At 47.1% G+C, this 22,607-nt stretch overlaps 1 protein-coding gene and 1 long non-coding RNA gene across 3 annotated transcripts in view; both read left to right on the top strand.

The window, feature by feature from the left end:
* LOC307209207 overlaps window positions 1-20,636 on the top strand; it is a 232,941-nt gene extending 212,305 nt beyond the window's left edge. Inside the window, exon 2 of the long non-coding RNA XR_013835421.1 lies at window positions 20,065-20,636. This is a non-coding gene — a long non-coding RNA (uncharacterized lncRNA). The remainder of the gene's footprint in view (window positions 1-20,064) is intronic.
* Window positions 1,010-20,636, top strand: TUBB (tubulin beta class I). 2 transcript variants are annotated; one of them, XR_013835229.1, is made up of 5 exons: window positions 1,010-1,256; window positions 14,398-14,506; window positions 15,707-15,817; window positions 17,563-19,560; window positions 19,989-20,636. XR_013835229.1 is itself a non-coding variant. In XM_079963698.1 (4 exons), the coding sequence occupies exons 1-4, from the start codon at window positions 1,200-1,202 to the stop codon at window positions 18,618-18,620; spliced, it is 1,335 nt and encodes a 444-aa protein (XP_079819824.1). In that variant the 5' UTR covers window positions 1,010-1,199; the 3' UTR covers window positions 18,621-20,636. The 2 variants fall into 2 exon arrangements, 1 of the variants encoding a protein (XP_079819824.1); XM_079963698.1 differs by having other exon boundaries at window positions 17,563-20,636.
* Window positions 20,637-22,607: the final 1,971 nt, after the last annotated feature.

Raw genomic sequence — 22,607 nt, forward strand, 5'->3', positions numbered from 1 at the left:
TACATGCCCTTCAGAATGCACTCCCAATGAACCAGTGGTGTAGCGTGGGGGGGTGCAGGGGGGGCTGGCCGCACCGGGCGCAACATCGGGGGGAGGGCGCGCTTGCAGCTCTCTGCCCCTACCTGGCTCACTCAGGGTTAGGGGGCGCAAATTACTTGCCTTGCTGACAACCCACACTATGCCACTGCAATGAACCACCAGTACTGGCATTTAGTTGTCTGCTTAAAACTCCTTTGTTCTCCCAGGCTTTCTCTGCAGGGTGATCCAATTATATTAAGCTGATCTACAGACTTGTGATATTTTTCAAACTCGTTGCATGAATGTAATCTTATTTTACACATATATTGTGGATTTATCCTCTTCACTGTCATGGTGAATACACACACACACATTCTGGTACCACATTATTATTTTTAAATTTTAAAATAAATAGACCAGCACAAAGCTACCCAGGAATAGAGAAAACTTGATTCTCAAGGCTCTGACAGTGAGTAATTTATCACTCACAGTGGTGCAACTGCGGAATGGGGAGCTGAGTGGTCCTCCGGACAGCTCTAACCACTAGTCCTGCCGGCTGCCGCTGACGCAGCGCAACATCTGCAGGGCCACAGGTTCCCTGCATGCTTTTAAGTATACTGCATATGAATGCTTGCCCTTCATTCCTGGGGGAGACTGCATGAAATTGGGTGGCCAATTTTGCACACCATCAGTGCCTGCGGTATTACATCACAGACATGCTCCGGCCTTCTGCATCAATACTATATGTGCACCACCCGCCATCATGCCAAGCCCCCTCGACAGCGGCCCCCTTACTCCCCATTTTGTCACAACAAAAGGAAAATCGCAACTCCCAACATCCCCCTGCGCCTCTATCAGCCGCCACACCCAGCTCGGCCTTCCCCCTCGTTCCACCACGTGTCTCTTGTCGCCGCCATCCAATCAGTTCGGCGCCCCTGAGCCGTTTCGGCCAATCAGAGCGCGGGCCGCCCGCTACTTTATAAAAGCTTTGTCTGGCTTTCGCCAGCCTCCCTCGCCAACCTCTTTGGAACGTTCAGCTTCCGCCGCCGCGTTCGGAGAAGAGAACCTTGAGCTCCCCAACGTTCTGTGCTTTTTTTAAAAAAAATCAAACCGCGGCGTTTTAAGCGTACAAACTAAAAGTGTGGGGAAGTGATTTTTTTAAAAAATAAAATCCAAGCAAAATGAGGGAAATCGTCCACATTCAAGCTGGGCAATGTGGTAACCAGATCGGTGCTAAGGTGAGGATGCCATAAATATATTTCTCGCGTGAACGCAACAGATCCTATTTTGGGGGAGGGGTGCAGCGGTGCAGTTCGGTAAAACGGGTTAAGGTACCTGCCACGGTGGCATAATATTTCGCTTTGCACGTCGGCGCGCTTAATTTTAAAATAAGGACAGTAGCAGGAGTCTCTGACCTTTTTTTTTTGTTTTGCTTTCAGCGTGTGGTCGTTGCTAAATATAATCCGATTTTTCTAACGCCGTGCGGCGTTCTTTCGGTTCTCTAGAAAGTGCATTGGCTGCCTGTGTAGGCGAAGCCATTGTCCGGGTGGAAAGGATTTGGGTGGGTGGGTATCTGTGTCTGCCTTTGGGCTTGCTTTATAAAGCAATGTTTACTGGTGTGTGGGTTACAAAAAATAAAAATAAAGACCTTCCTCTAAAATAAGGAAGAGGAGGAGTGCCGTCTTTCCGTAATAAATGCCGCGATTTAAAATTAACGGGATTAGACTCTTCGGCGGATGAGTCAACCAGAAAAGCTGTATTATCTCCTCCCTCCCCATTCCCGCTCGCTCGGCGTGGTGGGGTTGGGCGAGCGCGCGCGCGCGCCAGTTGATCTATCGGTCTAACGTTGCGTGTAGATTTAAGCGCCAAATCGGCTGCCGTACGAAGGTGCGATTTGAATTTTTTGGGAGGGGAAAGAGGAGGCGGGGAGCAAAAGCCCGGGCTGCTCCATCGCCACCGTGTTCTCCTGTTCTCAACCTGGGGTGGCAATTGGCCCGAATAAAATGCACAGATATGCATGCATTGATCATTTAACCTAAAGGGATAGCGGGTGGGATGGGGAGATTTTTTTTTTCGGAGGTAAAAAAAGCGGCAGAGTAGGGGGGCAACGGTCTCGAATGATCGGTAGGCGTGGGGAGACAAAAACGTGCACGACACAGCTGGAGAAAGGGGGGGGATATCTCCAGCAAAGGGCTTGACCCCCCCAAAAAAAAGACCCCCCGCGGAATTGATCGAGGCTCAGCTCTGCCAGCTCCTTAAAGTGCAAGGCGCAGAATACGGTTTCTCTTCCTTGCAACGGAATGGACCAGATTAGCGCGAACCACGCGGTTGTTCGCCACACCCCGGCTTCCTTCTGGCTTTGGGCGGATTCTGCTTTTAAAAATATATATATATTAGGGTTTGCTTTTTGTTTGCTTAACAAAAAGCCCCTCCGATGCTCTCCCAAGAAAATGGCTTAAAAAACAAAACAAAAAACCGACACTGTTATTGATATAAAAGCAAAGGGGCCGAAACTCGATCATGGGTGTATTTTGAAAAAGCTGCTATTTAGTAGCAAAGTAGGTTGGTGGCCGCAAAGCCGGGACCCCCCGGTCAATTGCAAGAGCTTCGTTGTAATCTTAGATTTGGGAGGGTGCTTTTCCCACCCCCAGATTCAAAGGGGTGGGGGGCTGCAGAGTTTGTGCTGTAATGCCCCACTACGTTTCTGCCTCTCCCACCCTCGTGGAAACGTGGGAGCTGATCCTTCCCCTCCCCCACCCGGCGCAGTCAGAGTATCCTTTTGTGTGCAAAAAAAAAAAAAAAGGGAGAAAGGAACCGCGCGGTCTCTGTTGTGATTTTGTTGCAACAGTGGCCCGTCGAATGTTGCTGAGCACGATTTGGATTCTTGGTATCTTATTTCATTGAAATAAAACGCCTCGTGACTTTTTTTTTAAAAAAAGAAACTAGTTTTTTTTTTTTTCGCCTTTCCCCTCCCCCGCGCGCCCTTTCCCGTTTTCTGCTGAGCAAATGCCATTTCTGGCGCCGAATGGCACGCCCACCATCTTCCACCTCCTTTGTCTGCGAGACAGGAGCACATGGCTGGAAGGCTGGCGCATTTGCTCTGCTCTCCCCCCCCCCCCCACTTTAAATTTCTGGGTGCTCTTTGATCCTTCCTTCCCCAGCTTCTTTCCCTCCCGTGTCGAGGCTCCCGGGCTACTTCTCTTCCTTCCCATTATTGCAAATTGCCTTGGAATGATGACTGTCTCGTAGCCACATCACCACTCTCTGTCCTTTGTGCCTGTAATGGCTGCTGTCTGGTTTGGGTGGGTGGGTCTCTCTCTCTCTCTCTCTCTCTCTCTCTCTCTCTCTCTCTAGCAAAGGGAGGGAGGAGGGGTTGTAGCACTCTCTCTAGCACTACTTGCTGCAGAAACCAAGATTGAGCCTGTGTGTGTGACCTAAAAAACGTAGCAATCTTGTGGTTTCTCCCATCTGTCGGGAGCATCAAGATAAATCTCTCCATTTGCTGGCTTGAATAGTAAGAGCATCTTCCAAGCAAAAAAATAAAGGAGCCCGGTCAACTTGAGCTGGGCTTCAAGCCATACTAACAAAAAAAGAGAAGACTGTAGTACTGCGTCCGCAGATTGGAGGATAGCGGTCTTATTTGTATGCTAGGCAAGACCTGCAAGGAGTGACAGCTCTTAAGGTGTGTCCCTTACAGTAGAGCTGGGAACAATGGAAGGGCATCCTGTGCTCGGCTGCTAGCCCTTCCCCACAATGCAAATGAAGTAAAATAAAGGGGAATTTTGGATTTTCACTTCTCTGCAAACCAGGACCCTACATTCCTTGTGCTTTTTAACGGGAAATAGTAAATATTTTCCAATGCTCGCTTTCTGTCTGGTGTAAATTACAATCAAAATGGTGCAGAGCTATTGTGAGGTACATCTTTAAATGAAGGAATAAGCTTTTTTAAAAAAAATAATAATTGGGTGGCTGATACGCTTCCCTAATACAATAGGGGTAAAAGAAATAAAGGGCATCTTGTCAAGAGTTTGGTAGTTGTAAAAGAACTGTGCAAGCTTTGGTTTTTCACATGACACTTCTCCACTTGGGCAAAAAAATATATATATCTGCTGCGGTCCAAAGCTTGCATATTACTATGTCAATCTACATTGCACCAAGGAACGATTTCCTCCCACATTTTATCACCTTAAATGAGGGGTGCAGTCGTAATCCTAAAGGCAATATTTTTAGAGCTTTGCCTGCTTAATTATCTTCCATAAAACCGTAGAATTGGAAGGGGTCAGATCAGTGTGGGTGGATTTTACACTGGTCAGATGCTCCATTTTGTGCGAGACTGGATGTGTGTGCATGGCTTTTAACAGGGACCCTTAGGGGAGATCACAGAGACGTCTACACACATTGTGATGGGCAGAAGGCAGGTTTTGCCACCACTGCAAAATGAGCGACAGTTACTCATTAATATGGGGTGTGTGAAGAAGAGCCACCAAACCCAGATGTATTAAAGGATGGCATTAAGGTTTAAACCTGACCTGCAAACCACACTTGCTCTTATTAGAATGTGGTGGAATGTCAGTAAAGTTGTAGCTTGGGGAGGTTACAATCTGACGTGTGTCTGGTTAAAAAGTATGATGTATTTTAAACACACACAGATTGAGGTTGAGGGCACAAGGTTGCAATTGCAGGCAAGAGTCATCCAGTTTGGTGCACTGCCCTGTAGATCTTTTGTTGGGGGAGAGAAAGAGAATCTGATTAGCCAGCCTTCTTCCTGTTGCACTGGGCTTAGAAAATACTATGGAAATCTTTCATACTAGGGGATTGTGGTCCCACTACCTGAATACTGAGCTGATGAGTAAAATGGTACCACTTTTATGATGATGCTTGAAGATGCCACCTAAGCCAGGCAACCCCAGTGTCTGCAATTTCCCAGGTGCCCCACCCAGCTCACCTCTGGGTGACCTACATTGCGGCACATTCTTTCGTAGACAGGAGGGCGTGTTTCCGCATCTCTGCTGGCACCTGATGAATTAAAAAAAGAGGAGAGAGCGTGTTCTGTCTCCCACAGTCGAGCCGAAGAACTCTCCTTGGGTGCATTGTTGCCATATGTTTCTACAAAACGAGCATCAATTTTGGAACGTGCCCCCCCCCCTCCTTTGAGCAAAAACTTCCTACCAGAGCTACATATTCTGGAACTTCTTAGAGCTGCCAATTCTAGTAGGTGCTTAGCTTGTTGTGGTTTTTTTTAATTATAAAAAATATAGTTTCTTGCCAGCTTGGATCTGCAGCGGGGTGAGGCCAGACCATGTGAGTCTGCCCCCCGCCCCTGGTGTATTTAAAAATTCATGGCTCTGCAGTGCCTTGGGTGTGTTTGGCCAGCAAATGGCACACACACAGGCATCCAGAGTTGCTTTGGCACAGCCATCAAGACAAAAACTAAGCCAGAGCCCTCAAGTGGGACAAATTGTAAGGCGACATAAGCTGTCAGATCTTTTGAACAGATCTTTTTTTAACGTTCTCCATTTAAACAAGCAAACTTGGCCATACGGATAAATTCGAGAGATTACTGTAAAACAAAAAGTAGCTTAGTTTAAAGTTAGCGCTTTGTGGGTTTTAAAAAAATGTTTTGCAAGGGTGTTAGTTTCAATTTGGTGTGACTTGCACTACCTTTAAAGCACACTGACCCTCAAAGAATTCTGGGCTCTGTAGTTAACTCCACACAGTGACAATTCCAGTCAACCCTGAAAAAACTACAGTGCCCAGAATTCTTTGAGGGGAAGAATTCGCTTTAAAGGCAAAGCTTTAAAGCAGCCTTGGTAACTTCAATAGGGCATTTGAAGAAGGGAGCTGTAGGGTCAGAGTTTGTTTTGTTGCCTCGTTTTCTAACTTAACCAATGTTGGCCACTCAACTCTGGCTCTGAATTCAGCTAAGAGATTATTAGATTTCTCTTCCATGCTACGTTTTAGATGTACGTCTAAAAATCAAAATGTGTGAAGCGATTGTGAATCTCCACTATCTTGGGGAGGGAATTCTCTAAAGAAAATAGCGGATGTTTTCGAATTGAAGTACAACCTCCTTCAGCAGTGGTAGAAACAGCATTGCGTTTCTGACTCTGGTCTTCATGATGGAATGAGTTAAGAAAAGATTAGCATGCATTTTAACCTTCCCACTGCCAGGCCTGGGGTTCCCCTCTCTTGCTTTGAGAACATTTTTGGTCACAACAAAATTCATTTTCTATGTACTGTCCCTCTCTTCCCTGACACACCCACTCCACTCAACGATAAGACAATATTAAGTTTGGAGTTGGGCAAGTATAGATGGTCTGTTGATTCATGGTTAACTTCTCTGTTCTTCACTCCTCTTTCCCTACAGGATATACCTGTCCCTGAATGGTGTTTGGGGGGGATGTGACTAGGCCGCAGCCTGTCATGTCTGCACTGTTCCACCTTGACCTCAGGGCAGCTTTTACTTGCTTTTGTGTCCTCCAGTTGTGCTGTTGGACTGCAGGTCACATCAACCCCAGCCATCTGGGACTTAAGGCTGCGTCCAACTAGCTGGTTGGGGAAGATGCTAACTGGATTCTGAGGACCATAAAACACAATTCCCATGGGAACAAAGGAAGCTGCCTTCTACTGAATGGGAGCATTGCCTCATCTAGCTCAGGATCCTCTGCATGGATGGGAGAAGCTCTCCAGGATTTAAGAGAGGGGATCTTTTCCTAGCCCTCCTTGGATATTCCATGGGATTGAACCAACTGCAGCTGTGCTCCATGATTCTTTGAAGCAAGCCATGGCGGTGTAAGCCATATAAAACCCAATAATGGCTTTGGTAGTGCAAGCATTCCCTAACACACCATAAACTCCCTTCTACAATTTTTGTTCTGTTTCAGCTATTAAAGGAATGAGGAATGCAGGTCCCTTTTAGGATATAGAAATCTGCTAATGCTCTGAGCATGCCCAGAGTAGGGTTAATGCCTTTTTTGGGGAAGGAATGACACAGAGCCGTGGATATTTTCACAGTGCATCATCTGAGGTGGTCTGGGAAATAGGTTCCTGATAATTATTTCTTTGCAGTATGAGAATATAGCCTGCCTTGCTCCTAAACGAACCCCTGCCACAGTTTGTTCTTGTTCGTAACGGTGGAGCCTGAAATATTTAAAATATCCTTTTTGACGTAGATCCTTGTGAGATGCCTGTGAGCATTACACAGTGGCCTTGTCACTTGATCACATGAGGACTCTATGATAACTTTAATCGCCCAATAGCAGTAGCTGATACACATAGCAGGTGCTTACATAACCGTAGGTCTTTAATCTACCTACTAGAACAAAAATGCAGTTAATGTTAAATATTAACCTATATGGGAGTGATCTCAAAACATGGGCATATAATGCTGCTTTAAAAGATTAGAACAACCATGTTTATGAGACAGTGCTGCATGATCACATAGCACTTTACATAAATTATCTCAGCGTCCATTAATTGTCCTCAAAGCTAGGTAGATTGGTACTCTAATCCTCCCCCCTTTTTGAGGCGGGAGCTAGCGAGGCAGAAAAGATTGCCTTTACACATCTGCAGTTGCCATGATTCTACTTTGCATTAATCTGGAATAGCTACAATCCCTTGTTCCACACAAGTTTGGGGGGGGGGATCCTTTTATAAGCCTGGGAAACGTAGCAAAAGTTACTTCAGCCACTTTGATTGTGAATGACAGGATGACTTAAGTGGTAAGTAAGTCGCCTTAAAGTAATTGCGAGACCCTGCTATGGCATTGGGAAATGGCCATGCCAATTCCTTGCTCTAGAACAGGCTTCCTCAACCTCGACCCTCCAGATGTTTTTGGCCTACAACTCCCATGATCCCTAGCTAGCAGGACCAGTGGTCAGGGATGATGGGAATTGTAGTCTCAAAACATCTGGAGGGCCGAGGTTGAGGAAGCCTGCCCTAGAATCATAACACTTCAAGGAGTCAGATGGGATTATCACAACCTCATACTTTGTGCAGGATCTTTCATCAACAGCTTCCCTGGTTCCTATTCCTCCAGCAAAGGAGAGCCCACCATCTCTCCTAAGGCGGTCTGCTCCACTGTTTTGGCACCTCTTACCTTAAGGAAGTTTCTCCTAGAGTTTACCTGAAATCTTTCATTGCAGCCTCCACCCATTGTTCTTGCCATCTGTTGTAATAGAAAACGAAGTGTGCCCTGTTTTCTTCATGGGAGCCTTTCGGATAATTGAGGATGTCTGGGAAGGATGTCTTTAACTGAACAAGCATTGGAGGATTTAACTTGGCCCTTGGGCTCTCTCCCATGCAGTCAAATTGGGCAATTCTCTCTTAACCTCCTTCTTCCCAGTGTGAGCCAGCAAGAGAGGCTCCTCCAGAAGGTTTCTCTGTCTCATAATCTGCTTCACAGGCAAACCAGATTGCAGCTGAGGTGCATAAGGAGAGAGAACTTTTGACACGGGAGAAAGTAGTAGAACCCGTGGACATGCAATGAAGCTGAATGGTGAAGGATTCAGGACAGAGCAGGTGCTTCACACAGCAGATCATTAAACTATGAAACCAACCGGATGGTTTCAAAACGGGTTAGGCAAATTTGTGAAGGTTAAAGGCTATCATTGGCTATTGACCACGGTGGCTGCTCTCCCTCTGTAGTTGTACGCTCTGTTAGAACAGGCTCTTAGTTGGCCAAAGATGGCTTGTGCTGAGCTCCTGGCTGCCTTCTCTTGAGTAGAAGAAACAGGCAGCAATCTTGTAAATGTCCCTCCAGAATTTAAAAGCCCTTCATGCTCTGTGAGGAAAAACCCAGAATATGTCTCCCTTCATCAACGTTGGGTAACTAGATTTCACACAGGGTGAAAATCCCTTGAACTTCGGTAAAAGGTAAAGGTACCCCTGCCCGTACGGGCCAGTCTTGCCAGACTCTGGGGTTGGTGCGCCCATCTCACTCAAGAGGTCGGGGGCCAGCGCTGTCCGGAGACACTTCCGGGTCACGTGGCCAGCGTGACATCGCTGCTCTGGCCAGAGCCAGAGCCAGAGCCGCACACGGAAACGCCGTTTACCTTCCCGCTAGTAAGCGGTCCCTATTTATCTACTTGCACCCGGGGGTGCTTTCGAACTGCTAGGTTGGCAGGCGCTGGGACCGAACGACGGGAGCGCAGGGATTCGAACCGCCGACCTTTCGATCGGCAAGCCCTAGGCACTGAGGCTTTTACCCACAGCGCCACCTGCGTCCCCCATTGAACTTCGGTAGCGCTGTTTTAATTTTTCCAGGGCAGAGTTAAGGTCTGCTGTGTCCGCCTCCTCAGTTATCCTTTCCTTCCGAGCAGCTGTCTTGGTAAGAGAGTCCCTTGGGGGGCGTGTGTGTGTGTGTGTGTGTGTGTGTGTGTGTGTGTGTGTGTGTAAGGGTGGTTTGGCCAGTCCGTGTCCCTCCAGTCAACCAATACCCTGGCGCTGAAAAATGTGTGGAATGTTTTGTCCAACCACCCACAGCTGTGGCCTAAAGGGAGGTGATTGGGGGGGGCATCCTCAGAAATGGAAAATGGATTTCTGTTTTCCCCAGACCATGAGACGGACTCCTGTGGCAGCTTAAGGGGCCTCCCTCCCCATTCATCACGGGATGGACAGATGGGGCTGTATAGTAACCCTTTCCCTGCTGGATTTGATTTCTATAGAAGTGAAGGGCCTCCATGAGGGATGTGGGCTGTGTGTGTGAGAGAGAGAGAGAGAGAGAGAGACACACACACACACACACACACACACACACACACACACACAGGGATTTGCACATAATTTTCATAGTTTTTGTCTCCCAACTCCTCAATGAACTCTGCTCTCTTCTCCAACATAGCAAGCTTAGGCAAGGGGGCAACTCGTCCTGTTTGATGGATAAAGTGAGGATATAAATAAAATTTTATTATTATTATTATTATCAATCTTGGGGGTGCAGGCAAGATGGGTCATGATGCCATCACCTGTCATGATCACAGACTAACATCTCAGTGGTTCTGTAGGGCTCCAACTCCAGAATCGGGCTTCTGTTCCAAGATTAGAGGAAACCTTGTTCAGGATAGACAGCTGAGTCTATCCAATGCCTTCTTGCATCGCCCTATAGCTTCTGCTCTTATCTGGACTAGGGGGAAGGCACCAGGCAGTGCGGGATATTAATTTATCACTGCCAAATTTCCTCCTGCCCCTGTCAGATTCCAAACCTTATCTCAGGATAAAGTAACCCCAAGTGCATATATATCTCTTGCATTTATGTACTACCCAGACAACCTAGTTTTGTGGGCGTTTTACAGAGCCATTAAAAAAAACAACAGCGAGCTGAGATGCAAAAAACACTGTGTAATTTTCATGAACAGCAGTGGGGGCTCCGCTTTTGTATCTCAGCTGCCTAGTCTTGAATGTTTGAGTAGCTGACGGAAACCTGTGTTGCTTGCAATAAGTAGAGGTCCAGAGCCCATGGCTTGTCCTAATGTTTGGCCTTTGCTCCCTATCTTAATTCACAAGATACCTTTGTTTTTCTCTCTCCTGCTCTTAACCTGCGTCCTGCCCCCACCAGTGGAAACAGTCTTTTATTTCATTCACGCTGGCCTTTGGGTATGCCTGTTTTCCTTCTCTGCGTCTAATTGGGCTCTCTCAACTAATTCTTCTCTCCTGTTTGGGACTTCCAGCTTCCAGAAGGAGCTCTAATCCCCCCCCCCCCCCGCAACTGGGGAATTGATCCGCAAAGGCCGGATACAAGCAGCTTAACCTCAGCCATCTGTCCAGTCCATGCAGTTGAAAGCTTATTGGCATGTGTGTGAGACCTTGCTCATGTTCGAAGCAGCTGGCCTGAAGACCCTGGGGCTGGGGGAAGGGGGCGGAAGAGGCATTTGAAAAGGGGGGGGGTGTTGTCTGTCCCGGCTAGGTTAATGGGAATGGAGGTGTGTGGTGTGTAGTCATGTTGGCAGGTGCAACACCCATAAGTGTGTGTCTCAGACACGTGCACCTTGTTAGAACCTCAGCAGCAGCAGGTGGCTTGCACTCTTGACGGGGTTATATTTAATGCCTGCATGCCAAGGATCTTAAGATTTAAATCGGGAGCTAGGCTGGTGGCTCAACAGGCCCGCAAAGTATTTCCTGATTGCCAGCTTGGCTGTGGGGATGGGTGAGGGGGCAGGTACGCAGCAATGGTGTTTTGGAGCAGCGTGTTGCAAAAACTTGCCATGGTCTGTGGCAACACAAACTAAGGAAAACTTTTCTCTTCTTCTTCTTCTGTAAAACCCTTCCCTATCCCAATCAAGGCTTTCTGCCATTTTGGAAATTTCCAATACAGTGGTACCTCGGGTTACATATGCTTCAGGTTACAGACTCCGCTAACCCTGAAATAGTGCTTCAGATTAAGAACTTTGCTTCAGGATGAGAACAGAAATTGTGCTGTGGTGGCAGCGAAAGGCCCCATTAGCCAAAGCGGTGCTTCAGGTTAAGAACAGTTTCAGGTTAAGTACGGACCTCCAGAATGAATTAAGTACTTAACCCAAGGTACCACTGTAATAATAATAATAAAGATAATAAAAATAAATAAATAAATAAAATATAATACTTACACATACATACCCCGCCCATCTGGCTGGGTTTCCCCAGTCACTCTGGGGAATTTAAAAGCACAATAAAACGTCAAACATTAAAACTTCCCTAAACAGGGCTGCCTTCAGATGTCTTCTAAAAGTCAGATACTTGTTTATTTCCTTGACATCTGGTGGGAGGGCATTCCACAGGGCGGGTGCCACTACCGAGAAGGCCCTCTGCCTAGTTCCCTGTAACCTCACTCCTCTTTTCTGATATTAATACAATACTGATCTATTTCCCTCCCGCTGCTCTTTATTGCATCTCTCTTACCCTCCTGTTAGAGGACCCAAATGCATTATCTGTTAGATATATAATTCTCTTAATTTTATTACTGCGATTGCTTGCTACAAATTCTGAGGAGCGGGAGAGAGACTATCCAAAGTGTTTCAAGTTTCTTCAAATGCAATCAATCAAAACTCTTTCAAGACCAGGAAGTCGGGTGGAGGGGAGCGAGACTAATGGCAGGGGTTTTCAAGTTGTGCTTTGAGGAAAAGTTTTGTGTGTGGTTTTTCCCAAAGTACAGAGTAATGGTTGGATCAAGCGTCCCTAAAAAGATGAGTTGTCCACCCACACCAAGGTTTCTCTGCAATTTGAAACCGCAGGGGTGTGTTGGGTATGTCAGCGGCTTTCGAAACGCCTGTAAACCACTTGGAAATTGCTAGGCAAGATGTCATGTGAGGTAATTTAATAATAATTTTTAACAATCACCCTGCCCAGCGCTAGCATAACTTGCACTGCATGGCAGGCCATGAATGTGGTTCTAGGGCTGGCTGCTGAGAAGGGACATTTTGGAGGGGGGGGGGAAATGAAGTAGATGAGTCCAGCATCATGTTTATCCATTTAAAATACTTCAATACTGTTGGTGGGTTGGGTTGGGGTGGATGCTCTGAAGTTGGTGTGCAGTTACAATACAGTACGACAACAAAATTGATAAATAAAGTGAAAATAAGCAACAAACATTCAGCCAAAAATACAAGAAAAACCATCAGTTGGACCACAGCTCAAGAAAAAGCAGACATAAAGGCCCTTCTGAAGTATTGGGGCCTGTCAGATCACAGCTGGTAGTGTTGGGGAGATGTAGGGCCACTGCAGAAAAGGCCCCCCATCTCTTGTTAAATATGGCCTCTGATCAGAATTGCCTCTTACTGAGGGTGGGCGATGGCTCAAGTGCAGGGCAAGAAGGAGGTGGCCTCAGCTGTTGGAAACCGCTTGTTCTTGAGACAACAATGCACTTTAATAGGCTGGACCGGTAGTTTGAAGAAACACTGCCCTCTTCAATGTGAAACTATCGGCCTGATGGATTTCACAAGGCAAGAGTTTGTAATTGTGGTTTGGAGCAACGTTATTCCCTGGGTCCTTATGTGGTGTTGGACTACAATTCCCATCACCCCTTAACCACCGACTTAAGCTTGAGTGGGGCTGGTGGGAGTTGTAGTCCAATGACATCTGGGGCCCCATTGTTGAAGGACGTTTGCTTTAAAACAAAATGGCGTCCCTCTGATTCCTAGCAATGGAGCAAGGCCTTCTGGGAGTGAGAACACAACTTCACTTAGAAGTGAACCGTAACTGAATAAAATAGAGAGAAGGATGTATTGGGGTGCTGCTTTCAGGGTATGTGTGTGTGAGAGAGGCTCTGATTATGAAGTTTGTGCCCCCTTAGTTTCTCTTGAGAAGGGTGTTTACTTTTTCTAGATCAGGGGAAAGCCAATGGACACTACTGAGCTGCAGCTCAAAGCCATTCCCCATCCATGGCTCGCCTTCCAGGAGAACAAGGCAGGGCTTGTGTTGGCTGCTGCAGCTGCTGAGTCAGCCCATCTGCCTCCGAGGGAGATATGAACAGTCTCTCCTTTAAGATGACTGGATGGGGGAGAGGAGCGGAGATGTTCCTTTTAAGGTAGTGTGGAAGGAGTCTAGCATTTTCTCTCTCTCTCGCTCTCCCACTCGTATTCCTGCTTTACCCAAATCTGTATTCCAGGTCTTGATTTCAGCTGACATAGGGCCACAGAACTAGATTTCAGTGCTCAGGTTCGACCTGGAACAGCCAGAGGTGGTCAGGAGTAGCTCTTGAGCATGTGCAGAGTCCACTTCTCTCGCCACTGCAGTAGAGCACTGCTGCTAGATGAAGACTGCTGCGTTCCTGTCATTAAAATTTTGTTGTTGTTTTTAGAAAGATGGGGCTGCTAACCATTTTGGGCCTGTGGGCACATTTGCAACGTGGAGAAACACTTGTGGGTGCCGCACACATACAGCAATCCGTTGCACAGTGTTCCCTGTTTACAAACAGGTGAAAAGCAACCAGAGAAGGCTAGTCACGCTGCACACGGCAGTCTTCCATGATATTGGTGCAGGAACTAAAAAGGCCCTGCCTCTTGTGATTGTCATTGTCCTCAACTGTGTCTCCAATCTTAAGGGAAGGCCCTCTCCTTCTGATCTTGGAGAGTGGGCTGGGTAGCGAGCGTGGGAGGAGATCCCAATGGTATCCTGGGCCCAATCCATTTTGATAAATCACCTCTTTGAATTGTGTTGGGGAGCGAAATGGTGACCAGCGGCCATATGGCAGGATGGTCCTGCTAAATATTCTAGCTGGTGCATTCTGGATGCTTTCTGCTTCTGAAGGGTAGAGCACATTGCATTAACCCAGTCTTGATGTGGCTTCAAGCATGTCTTGCCTTAGCCAGAATTGATTTCCTGATGTGTTGTGGCCACGTCGTGCTGCTTCCATGACTGTGGTGTGTCCACAGCCATTAACCTGAATCTTCCTTTTCTTCTCTGCAGTTTTGGGAGGTGATTAGTGATGAACATGGGATCGACCCCACTGGAACCTACCATGGCGATAGTGACCTACAGCTTGACCGCATCAGTGTTTACTACAATGAAGCCACAGGTGAGTATTCATCTCTTTCCCCACCCCCAAGGTGTTCTGGAACATTTTGATTCACAAAGTTACTTTTGCAAATAGCGTGCATAACTCGTTATCTGAATAACCTGCCTTTTTTCTGGCTCCCTTACCATGTCTTCTCATTATTGTGCCTTTTGTCCTAGGTATAAGTAGGAAAAGGGAATATGGAAAGTTTCCCAAGTGTGAAGGCATGTATACTGGATCTGTGCATTTCAGGGTCATACTGAGCTTGCTTTGTGCCACTTTTTCATTCTTTAGAGAATTTCATCTTTCATTGTGTTAGCTTTAAAAAATAATATATTGGTACCTCGAGTTAGAAATGCCTCAGTTTACAAACGCCTCCGGTTACAAACGCTTCAGGTTACAAACTCTGCTAACCTGGAAGAGTTACCTCTAGTTGAGAACTTTGCCCCAGGATGAGAACGGAAATCGTGTGCCAGTGGCAGCAAGAGGCCCCATTAGACTAAGCATTCCTCTAGTTAAGAACAGTTTCAGGTTAAGAACGGACCTCTGGAACTTAATAACTAGAGGTACCACTGTAATTTAAATGCAAGCTCCTAGCTCTTACCTGCTGAGGGTGGGGAAGGCAAGCCTCAAAATGGAGCTTGGAAAGGTGTTGCTGGGCCAGAATAACCCAACCAGCAGAATTTTAGGGACCACGAGGGAGGCTTCCACCAGAACGAGCAGGGGAAATGACTCAAAAGCTCCCTAGGCTTTCCAGTGCCATTTTGCTGCTTGCCTCTCTCTCGTATTTGGTGCTGCACTCCTCATCTACTCCCTTCCTTTTGCTATGTAGGGATAAGCTTCAAATTGTTTTTCATCCCTTGATACTTTGCCTACCAGGGATCTATATAGGAGGCTATCCCCACGTGCAGGCAGTAAAATAACAGATGAACCATTCTTGAGCTCAAATGAGCCTTCAAGCCGTGTCATCATTCCCAGCACACATTTGTTCACTGTCCAAAGTGTCTCTTGCAAACATCTTGTATTCTAATGTACTTTTCTTCTCAAAACTCCTTGGTGACTTACAATTCTATTCTACTGATAAACCAGAAGGTCATTAAAAAGCTTGCATTTAATTTGAATGGATATGAAGCGAGCAACATGGTATCTGTTATGGAAGGGGCCATGGATGGGAAACTGCAGTCCTCTTTCTCAGGTATCCTTTGCCCTTCTTTCTCCCAGGTGGCAAATATGTCCCTCGTGCCATCTTGGTTGACCTGGAACCAGGAACTATGGACTCCGTGAGGTCTGGACCTTTCGGTCAGATCTTCAGACCAGACAACTTCGTGTTTGGTAAGATGCAATCTCAATCTTTGCTGTTTCTATCTGTAGTTGGGAGGGAAGGGGGTAGGACCGTGATGGGAAGTTCTGCTTCTGCACATGACTCTTGGCAAACTGTTCTAAGTTGAGACATTCCTTCATCACACTAGAATGTTCAGTTCACACTGAGTTCATGTAAACATTACATCTTGACCTGTTCTTAGTGCTTGGTTGACCACATCCACGGATGAATGATATATATTAATTATTAGTAATTGTTTAAGTCTTGCATTATCAATCACTAGTTATAGTTTAATAAGGAGGCTTTCACGCCTGTCCAATTCTGTGTTCCCTTTCCCAGCCTTTGGTCTATTGATGATTGATGCTTATATACAACCTTTGCTTTGTATTTGTGTTAACCAATCAGCAACGAGCACATATGTGGCAATGCTGTAATATTCAATAAAAGGGACTCCCCGAGACATGCTCGGTAGATGCCTCCCATATGACACTTGCCATTCGTCTGTCGTTTATTTCAACCCAACAGGACCGCAAACATGCCTCCTGTAAACTAGTTGGGTTGGCCTCTTTTATCGTGGAAAGGAGAAGAGAATAGGTTGCTCTCATGGAGAAGGTGTGGGTGTGCACTTTCGGTCAGTTTCAGGGAGAGTGGAAACGCCACAATTCCTCTTTCTGCTTCTGTTACTCTCTCCCCCCCCCCCAGTTGTGCACAAGAGACACCAGGCTTTGAGAGTAACAGGGAGTGATGTCCAGGAGCCATTTCTCACCACATGTTCTCTCCCCCTGTAATCAGCCTGGCAAAGGAAGCGCTGCTGCGTACACAAATTTTGTAGGCAATTGGCCAATCTGTGAGCTGCCCAAAAGCACAGTGCCCAAACCAGCATTTTAAATGACGTTAAGCCTTGCCTCTAAAAGACTTCCCAATGGCCTGAGCAGCGCATCTAGGGCAGGGCTGTGGGAACTTGCGATCCTCCCACTCCCAACTCTCCATCAGCCTCGATAAGCATGGGCAGCGGTCGGAGATGGTGGGATTTGCATTCCAGCAAAATCTGGAGGGCACCAAGATCCCCCCTCCCACTGCTGTAGAGGGGTAAGGCCCCCCAAGGTAGCATATAAATTATTATTGTTACATAGTTCCCTGTGGATATAGCCCCTTTGAGCTGCATCTCTGATCACTTCCAAGCATTGGGTGGATTGGTTTGTCCTTCCAGCTTTTGCAAAGTCCCAACAGTCCATAATTGGCGTCTTTCCCCGTTTCGGGCCATATTCATGTAGCGAACTTCTTGGCCTTATCCAAGCAGAAGATGCATATGAGCTGCACTGGGTTGGTTTTCTTAAAACAGGTTGCGCCAAGAGAGTTGTTCTTTGCTACTGGGGGGCTAAAGGATTTACAGTTGTACCTTGGAAGTCAAATGGAGTCCGTTCGACTTCTAAAACATTCAGAAACCAAAGAGCGGCTTCTGATTGGCTGCAGGAAGCTCCTGCAGCCAATCCAAAAGGCCATCCGGACATTCGGCTTCCGAAAATAGTTTGCAAACTGGAGCAGTCACTTCCGGGTTTGCAGAGTCCGGGAGCCAAAATGTTCGAGAACTAAGCTGTACGAAAACCAAGGTATGACTGTATCTAGTTTTAAGTTCAGGGAGACACACCGAATGTGAATGATGTGGGCTTGGGAAGCCACGGAAGGTGTGATTGTGAGAATGAGCCAGCTTGGCCCAAGCGTCATGGTTTCTCCCCCCTTCTCCTGCCTCCTACAGGCCAGAGCGGAGCTGGGAACAACTGGGCGAAAGGCCACTACACAGAAGGTGCCGAGCTGGTGGATTCTGTCCTGGACGTGGTCCGGAAGGAAGCGGAGAGCTGCGACTGCCTCCAGGGTTTCCAGCTGACCCACTCCTTGGGCGGCGGCACTGGTTCCGGCATGGGCACTCTCCTGATCAGCAAGATCCGTGAGGAGTACCCCGACCGCATTATGAATACCTTCAGCGTGGTGCCCTCTCCCAAGGTGTCTGACACCGTGGTGGAGCCGTATAACGCCACCCTTTCCGTGCACCAGCTGGTGGAGAACACAGACGAGACCTACTGCATCGACAACGAGGCTCTGTACGACATCTGCTTCCGCACCCTCAAGCTCACCACACCCACTTACGGCGACCTCAACCACCTGGTCTCGGCCACCATGAGCGGCGTCACCACCTGCCTCCGCTTCCCCGGGCAGCTGAACGCCGACCTCCGCAAGCTGGCAGTCAACATGGTGCCATTCCCTCGCCTTCACTTCTTCATGCCCGGCTTCGCCCCCCTGACCAGCCGGGGCAGCCAGCAGTACCGCGCCCTGACAGTGCCCGAGCTGACGCAGCAGGTCTTCGACGCCAAGAACATGATGGCGGCCTGCGACCCCCGCCATGGGCGCTACCTAACTGTCGCAGCCGTCTTCCGCGGCCGCATGTCCATGAAGGAGGTGGACGAGCAGATGCTGAACGTGCAGAACAAGAACAGCAGCTACTTCGTGGAGTGGATCCCCAACAACGTCAAGACGGCCGTCTGCGACATCCCTCCCCGAGGCCTCAAGATGGCCGTCACCTTCATCGGCAACAGCACGGCCATCCAGGAGCTCTTCAAGCGCATCTCCGAGCAGTTCACGGCCATGTTCCGGCGCAAGGCCTTCCTCCACTGGTACACGGGCGAGGGCATGGATGAGATGGAGTTCACGGAGGCCGAGAGCAACATGAACGACCTGGTGTCCGAGTACCAGCAGTACCAAGACGCCACGGCGGAGGAAGAGGAGGATTTCGGCGAAGAGGCCGAGGAGGAAGCTTGAGGCGAGTCTGCTAGCAGTTCGGAAAACAAAACAGAAAAGTCAATAAATCCGCACAAAAATAAAAATTGAAAACATAAACCCTGCATCTCCACGTTCTGTTTCTTTTTCCTTCCTCTCCAGCCTGTCAACCTCTTCCTGCGTCTCTTAATGGGCCAGTCTCTCCATTTTAACCCTCTCTGCATTTCTTCTCAGTGGTGGGAACAGCCTGTGGCTGATTTAACAATGAAACGGCTGCTCAGAGTCCCTTGAGAGTGGCAGAAAAAGACAGAAGAGGTTCTGTCTATCCATGATTATATTTTGTCACTAGTGATGTTTGGTTTCCTTTCCCTGATCTGCCATAGTTAATCAAGTGAGCTGTTAAGAAGCAACAAGGCCGAGAGCCTTTTTAATTGCAAAAGGGTGTGAGGATGTTGGATCAGTTCTGACACGGGGACGCATTCCAGATAAAAGTAGAAAGGTAGCTGACTTTAAAATGGAAGCATGTTCCTGAAAGGCAAGGTTCGTTCTTTCTGTCCAATCTGGCTTTAGTAGAAAATCATAATTTCACTTCTGCTAATCTGAGCCACAGGCCAATGGTTTCAAAGTGCATTTGCTAATAGGAAGTTGGGGTTTAGTTTTGGGGTAACCTGCAGAATGGGTGTTTAAATGGTTTGAAGTCTGGTGGATTCCTACCCCAGTAGGTCACTCTCTAAAGACTGCTTGGTCTTCCCTGTATGTTAGTTTCTGAAAAAATCTGTCAGTGGATCATCTTGCCCCTGGAACACCTTAAAGCAACCAACATTAACGTAGAAGGCATTTGTTGACCCAAGAGAACAAAATGCAAGTTCTCTTTGCAGGAACCACCGGGTTATATGTCTTTACCTACATGGTATGCCTGCAATATAAAAACACTTGGCATGCCAGGCACCTGCCTCTTCATTTAATGCTCATTGCCTCCAGGGTCTGTGCCTCTGAATGTTTGTGTCCTATTCTTGTTTGTGAAGTCAGCCAAAAGTGGTGTGAAAGCCAAAGAGGGTTCTTTCCCTCTCCCTGATTTTGCCAAATATGATGTCCAAAAGCCTGACTTTCAAACTATTTCATTAGAACTTTTCTCCTTGCCTTGGCTTTTCAAAAGCCCTGGAGCCATACGAGAAAAGAGCAAAGCACTCTCTTTTTTTGTCCTGAATAACATTTTGAGACTTGGACCCCTACCAAAGGTTGAGGCAGAGATTGAGACATTGCTGATTTTTCTGGGCCCAAAGTTCTGGGTGCACTCTTAGTCGGAATAAACACAAGCAGCAGTAGATCGCGAGGGAGTCGTGCCGCAACTCAAAAAGGGAAGCTGCTGTTCGAAGAAATAACTACCATTAAAAATACTTTGTCTGAAAGGTAGCTACAAATCCGAAATACCCATGGCTTAGTTTGCTTTTGCTCAGTTGTAAAAGTTGGAGGTGTAAGACTGAAGATCAGTAAGGAGTGATGGAGGTTAGCACTTCAAAGGGCAGCAAAGACCTGCACACATAGAGCAGATGGGAGAAAGATTCGTCCAAAAAGGGGCTGGCGAATGCCATGTTTGAATATTTTGGGTGGTTGCGGAAAGAGGAACTGAATTAGGAAAGAGGAACTGAATTAGGTTTTCTTTCAGTGAGCTCTTTATCCATGAGACTACTCAAATGTCTGTTTTGGTTTTTTTTAAGCCTCTTTTTTGCTGTTGATGTAGATCAGTCTTCTGTTGTAGTATCCAACCTGTAGGAAGTAGCTAAGGGAGCCATATTGTTCCAAGGAATCGCTGAGCCAGTGGAAAGGGACATCTAGTTCTGAATCTGCCTAAACAGAGTTATACATCTGAAAGCTCACACTGCCACCACAAAGCCTGGCTTTTTCAATCTCCTGCTTGTTGCCTCAGCATCTTTTCTCTTTCGTTCCTCACTCATTTCTTACCTGCCTCATCTTACTCTTTTTTAAAGGAAAAAAAATCCCTGCTTTTTCATATTGAAAAGTTGTCTTGTAAACAAATAAAGGGTTTCTTATGTTTTCCTTTTTGTGTTGAGTGTCCTCACTGTCCCACTGCAAACCCTCATCCTTGCACAGTAAAATGACAGGGGGAAAGGCATCTCCATAACATTAAAAACAACTATTTTTGCTGGTTTATCATGAAATGAGGCTGAGAGAAAACCCATTCATAAAGCAGGAGTGTGGAAGCTGCAACTGTAAATGATCGTGTGTGTTAATTCCTATTAACACGGACGCAGGTGGCGCTGTGGGTAAAACCTCAGTGCTTAGGGCTTGCCGATCGCATGGTCGGCGGTTCGAATCCCTGCGGCGGGGTGAGCTCCCGTCTTTCGGTCCCAGCTCCTGCCCACCTAGCAGTTCGAAAGCACCCTTAAGTGCAAGTAGATAAATAGGTACCGCTTTATAGCGGGAAGGTAAACGGCGTTTCCGTGTGCTGCGCTGGCTCGCCAGAGCAGCTTCGTCACGCTGGCCACGTGACCCAGAAGTGTCTCCGGACAGCGCTGGCCCCCGGCCTCTTAAGTGAGATGGGCGCACAACCCTAGAGTCGGACACGACTGGCCCATATGGGCAGGGGTACCTTTACCTTTATTTTTGCTGGTTTATCATGAAATGAGGCTGAGAGAAAACCCATTCATAAAGCATGAGTGTGGAAGCTGCAACTGTAAATGATCGTGTGTGTTAATTCCTATTTTCCCCCAACCATGGGCCATACTTGCAGGGTTGATGGAAGTTTAGAGTGCAACACTTGGGTTGCCCCCACAGGTTTGCCACCTCTCGATATAAAGGAAGCTTAACACATCGCAAGTGCATTTAGCAAAGTGCATTTTAGAAGTGGTGTACGTGAAAGGGTTGAAAATAGTACCAAGTTCAAAAACTAGTCTGAGAACTAGATTGTGTGTGTGCATAAGAGTTTATAACCTTTATTCCTGGAGGAGGAAGGAATATGAGTTGCAAGAGTGGCTGATTGACAGCTGCAGAGCAGTGGGTGTGATGATGAGTGGCCGTCCTGAAATGAATTTTGCTTGGGGGCTGGTGGTCCCTGCAAAGTGTGTTGATTTGAGCTACAAAGGCAGCTAAAATTAGCCAGATGTACAGCAGTGAATGTGCATGTTGAGTTTTAACAGTAATTTCCCTTGTTTCTGGGCCCATCTGGATACAGCCATACCTTGGGTTGAATGTGCTTCAGGTTGAGCACTTTTCGGGTTGTGCTCTGCGGCAACCCGGAATTAATGGAGTGCATTACTTCCGGTTTTTGCCGCATGCGCAGACGCTCAAAACGATGTCATACGGATGCGCAGAAGCAGCAAAACGTGACGCGCAGTCGCGTCTTAGTCTATTCAGGATGCGAACAGGGCTCCAAAATGGATCCCGTTCGCATCCCGAGGTACCACTGTACTTGAAAGTATTTTTCGAACTTGTCTGTTCAGAGCAAAGTAGAATGAATGCGGTCGTGCTGGTTAATATTCACCCGGCCCGAATGTCCTCACGGGAGATTATAAAATAGGCCTTGCTCATTAGGATTTGTGCTGGGCACAGAAAAGTGAAGCGAAACGCCCTCTGGTTAACAAAGCCATTAAATAATGAATGTAAAATACTCTGAAAAGCAGTAGTGTCACTAATAGTTTAGCACCAGATGAGATAAAAACATTTAAGCGTTTTTCTTCAGTTCATAAAGCAATAAACTGACAAAGTTAAAAATCTCCACAATAAGATTGATGTGGGAGCTAGATGGACCAATGGCCTAACTTGGTATAAGCAAACTTCCTGTTGCTCCTGGGCATGTGAAGAGTGCCTTCACTCTCTCAACACACAATGGACTGCTTCACGTAACTTCCTCATGTACGTAGTGGTTGCTGCTGGGTGAATGGGTGACTTGGCTGAGTGGCTGGGCCAGAACACACTAATGGAACAGAAACTGTCTGTGGCTGAAATCGGGACCCACAACTACCAGATTCAAAAGGGTTTGAGTGGAAGGAGTAAAGTGCACAATCATGC

Source organism: Podarcis cretensis, assembly GCF_951804945.1.
Source record: "Podarcis cretensis genome assembly, chromosome: 2".
Taxonomy (NCBI): domain Eukaryota; kingdom Metazoa; phylum Chordata; class Lepidosauria; order Squamata; family Lacertidae; genus Podarcis; species Podarcis cretensis.